This window comes from Cynoglossus semilaevis, chromosome 8 (genome assembly GCF_000523025.1).
Source record: "Cynoglossus semilaevis isolate Cse_v1.0 chromosome 8, Cse_v1.0, whole genome shotgun sequence".
In the NCBI taxonomy this organism is placed as follows: domain Eukaryota; kingdom Metazoa; phylum Chordata; class Actinopteri; order Pleuronectiformes; family Cynoglossidae; genus Cynoglossus; species Cynoglossus semilaevis.
The window spans coordinates 15,050,241-15,054,309 of NC_024314.1; the positions used below are offsets into that span (position 1 = coordinate 15,050,241).

At 49.1% G+C, this 4,069-nt stretch overlaps 1 protein-coding gene across 2 annotated transcripts in view; it reads left to right on the forward strand.

Moving 5' to 3' along the window:
- Positions 1-4,069, forward strand: part of ca10a (carbonic anhydrase Xa) — a 60,291-nt gene that overhangs the window by 34,104 nt on the left and 22,118 nt on the right. For both annotated transcript variants that reach the window (XM_008314888.3, XM_017034815.2), the window contains exon 3: positions 1,732-1,874. In XM_008314888.3, the coding sequence (XP_008313110.1) occupies positions 1,732-1,874 (143 nt within the window). The remainder of the gene's footprint in view (positions 1-1,731; positions 1,875-4,069) is intronic.

Consider the following 4,069-nt stretch of genomic DNA (forward strand, 5'->3'; position numbering starts at 1 on the left):
CCGCCCTCCTCTTCTCACCCACACACATGCATCAACAGCATCTTGGAGATGTTGGAGTACCTGTGACACGGCGCAGTAATAGCTGCCTAGTGATTTATACTTTGTTCTGCTAATCGTCAGCAGCACCAGTGTCGGCCCCATTAGTGCTAAAGCTGCGGCTGATAAAGAGGAGGCTACTGATGAGGAGCAGCTGATGAAGAGGAGCGCTAGCACGTGATAGCATGTCAAACTGGTGTGTGAGCGTATGTGTGTGTGTGTAAAAACCCCTCACACACACACACACACACACGCTGACTCTCAGGTAAATGGTGGGCGACAGCCGCCTGTGCTGTAGCTCCTCCGGTGGTGGCGGCGGAGGCGGCGGAGGCGTGTTAATCCCAGCCCCTGAGAACAGAGTGAAGGCCTCATTAGTGCTGCGTCGTCAGCAGCACAATAAACATGTCAGTCACACTAACGCCTGCTGTCGCCACGGTAATGGTCTGGGATATAAGAGCTGAAGGCCGGGAGAGGAGGTCACTGTCAGCTGTGGATGACAACTGCAACAGAGGAGGAGGAGGAGGAGGAGAAAAGAAAGATCTCTACTGAGAAATGAATTAAAGCCCTGCAGAGGTCAGAGGTCACTGACCTTTCTGACAGAGAACGTTCTCTTTGGGCTGGTCGACCAAATAAAACCACTGAGACTGTGGTACTACTGAGGTACTACTGTAGTACTGCTGAGGTACTACTGAGGTACTACTGTGGTACTACTGTGGTACTACTGAGGTACTACTGAGGTACTACTGAGGTACTACTGAGGTACTACTGAGGTACTACTGAGGTACTACTGAGGTACTACTGAGGTACTACTGAGGTACTACTGAGGTACTACTGAGGTACTACTGAGGTACTACTGAGGTACTACTGAGGTACTACTGAGGTACTACTGAGGTACTACTGTAGTACTACTGAGGTACTACTGTAGTACTGCTGTGGTACGACTGAGGTACTACTGAGACTACTGTGGTACTACTGTGGTACTGCTGAGGTACTACTGTGGTACGACTGAGGTACTACTGTGTTACTATTGTGGTACTATTGAAGTACTACTGTGGTACTACTCTGGTACTGCTGAGGTACTACTGTAGTACTAGTGTGGTACTGTAGGAACCATCTAACTACTGTCTCTCTAGCCTGTTCCTCCTCCTCTTCCTCCCCCTCCTCTGAAGCCTTTCTCCTCCTGCGGTCTCTCCTCACGACTCCTTCTTTCATCCAGGCCAAATTTGCAACCCAGCAGTTACAGAGAGAAGACGACGCTTTTTTATATTTCTCTCCTGACGCTGCTGCTGCTGAATGAGAAAAAATGATGTTCACAGAGAGAGAGAGAGAGAGAGAGAGAGTGTGTGTGAGTGTGTGTGTGTGTGTGTGTGTGTGTGTGAGTTTTCATCCACAGTCCTCTGACACGATGAAGACGTTTCATTAAGTCTCTCTCTCTCTCTCTCCCTCCCTCCCTCGTCCTCCCACCTCCCTCAGTGCACGTATGCATGTGCACGTTCATACATACGTGTGTCATTAAATGTCACGTCAGCAGCTTGGCGTTCTTCTCCTGGAACAAAGTACAGTTTGAAACGTTTCAGTCTGAAAACCTTCAGCAGTTTTGACCTGATGTTTATTTCCTGACCTCATGACCTTCGTTCTAATGACTGACCTCTCGATGGTCTCTCTCTGACGCCCCCTGTCTGTGTGTCTTTGCAGTGCCGTCCTTCTGGGGTCTGGTCAACTCTGCGTGGAACATGTGCTCTGTGGGGAAACGCCAGTCTCCAGTCAACATCGAGACCAGTCACATGATCTTTGACCCCTTCCTCAAACCCATCAAGCTGAACACAGGGGGCAGAAAGGTAAGTAAATCTACTTCCTGTTTGCTGCAGTCGCTCTGATCAACCTGCTGCTGTGGGTTCTTCATGTTGTTGGTACTGAGACGGAACCCTGTCGTTGTTGTTGTTGTTGTCGTGGTTGTGAAGAACGTTTTGTTGTTGTTGTTGTTGTCGTTGTTGTGAAGAACGTTCCATGAGTTTGAACTTTTTTTTCTTCATGGAGAGAGGGGGGCGTTTGCTAAGGTTTGAAGACTTTTTTTTACCTTCACCTCCTCCTGCACCACCTCCTCCTCCAGGTGTAGGTCCGGGTCAATCTGACAGCAGCTAATTGGTTCTGGGACAGATGGGCTGTTGTTGTTGTTGTTGTCGTCGTTGTTGTTATGACTTTTATTGTGTGATTATGTCATGTTTCCATGTTAGCTAGCCGTGAGCGCAGGACCAGCCCTGAGTCCATGGAACACCTGGTACAGATGTTCTCCTGGTTGTTCTCATGTCATTAACACAGCGGCAGCTGCTGAGAACAGACACTGCTGTCAGTTATTAGAACTGACCTGGTTCTCACTCTCACACTGGATCGAAGTTTAGTAAAAAAAAAAAAAAAAGGAAAGAAAATACTGTAGTATGTTGGAGTGTAGGGGATAAATTCCCATGATGCTCTTTGATTTGTTATAATGACAGTAGCTCTGTTCTCCTGAGACACCTGTGGACATGGACGTCCTCTTCTTCCTTCTCCACATCCGCAAGTTACTGTCGTGGCTCGGGGTCAAGGGTCAAATCACAGGATGTGACGGTGGCTCTTTACCTATGTGCAGAGATGCTGTCAGTTGACCTTTGACCTCAGCGTTTGACCCATGTCCTCCTCACTCCCTCACTTCACGTTAACTCCTGGTTCTCACACGTTCATGTCGGTTCCGTCCACCCTGAGAGAATCTGCTGTAAGAGACGCTGACAGGAACAGTTACAGGAACGGTTCCGCCCGGTACCGTTGTTGTCTCCACCTGTCAGGGTGAGTGAGAGCTGAACTTCATTCATCTGGAGCTCAGTGAACCCTGGAGAAGTTCTACTACAACAGAACAGAACAGTCTTCTCCATCATGGTGTCTCTTCACCTGGTCAGATCATAAATTCACCCCCTCCTCCTCCTCCTCCTCTCCGGCTCTTTTATCTCCTCTCTGTCTCCTCCTGTGACGGCCTGGATTTAACGGCCTGTGTCTCCATCTCTGGGAGCAGCAGAGCTGTCAGCGCCTGAACAACGAGGCGGACCTCACCTTGTCACAGCTGATTCATCCTCACTCCGTCTCTGCCTGGTTGGCAGCCACTCAGCCTTGGCCAAACAGAACAAATAAAGGAGCTCCTGCCCGGTTCCCTCCTCACCCTGATCTCCCCCTCCTCCCCTCCCTCTGAGTGGAGACAAAGAGCTGCAGGCAGACGGAGCAGATTGGACCCTGGAAACGATCACATCTGCTGGAGTCTCTTTGTGCTGCTAATGAACAGTTAAAGAACTGGAACTGACCTCCGAAAAGACAGGAGTTAATGAGTCTCTGAGAGACGGGGGACATTCACTGAAGACACCAGCACCTCCTCACACCTGGTTCTGGCTCCACATGGTACTAGTTACTTCATGCTCTGACTCTGCAGGAACCAGGAAGGAGAACAATCTAGAATCTTTTTGTCCAGTCCATGTGAACCAATGAAAATGGTCTGAATCCCTTCATCTCTACAACTCTCTGTCCAATCAGCATGAAGAACACCACTAACTCCACCCACTGCTCCGTTGATTGACAGACATGTTTATGTCAGTGGGCCTCTGACATTTTCACGTTTTATTAAGAGAAACGCTGTAGATCTGATCAGACTTTGACCACAGTCTGTCCTGGAGTGAACCTCAACCCACTGATCCTCCTCCTCCTCCTCCTCCTCCTCCTCCTCTTCCTCCTCCTCCTGCTGCTGCTGCTGCACCTCTTCACAGAGATTCACTAATGACCTCACCAGGGAGGAGACTCTGTGGTCACATGTCACTACTTTCTCCTCCGTCTGTCAAAAAACTGAGCTGGTTCACAGAAGAAGAAGAAGAAGAAGAAGAAGAAGAAGACGTTTCTCTGCAGATTAAATTAGGAAGTGATTCAAGAGAAGAAGATCCTGAGGAGCTGGTGGAGGGTGATGAAGAAGATGAAGATGGTGATGAAGATGATGGTGATGGTGGTGATGATGATGATGGTG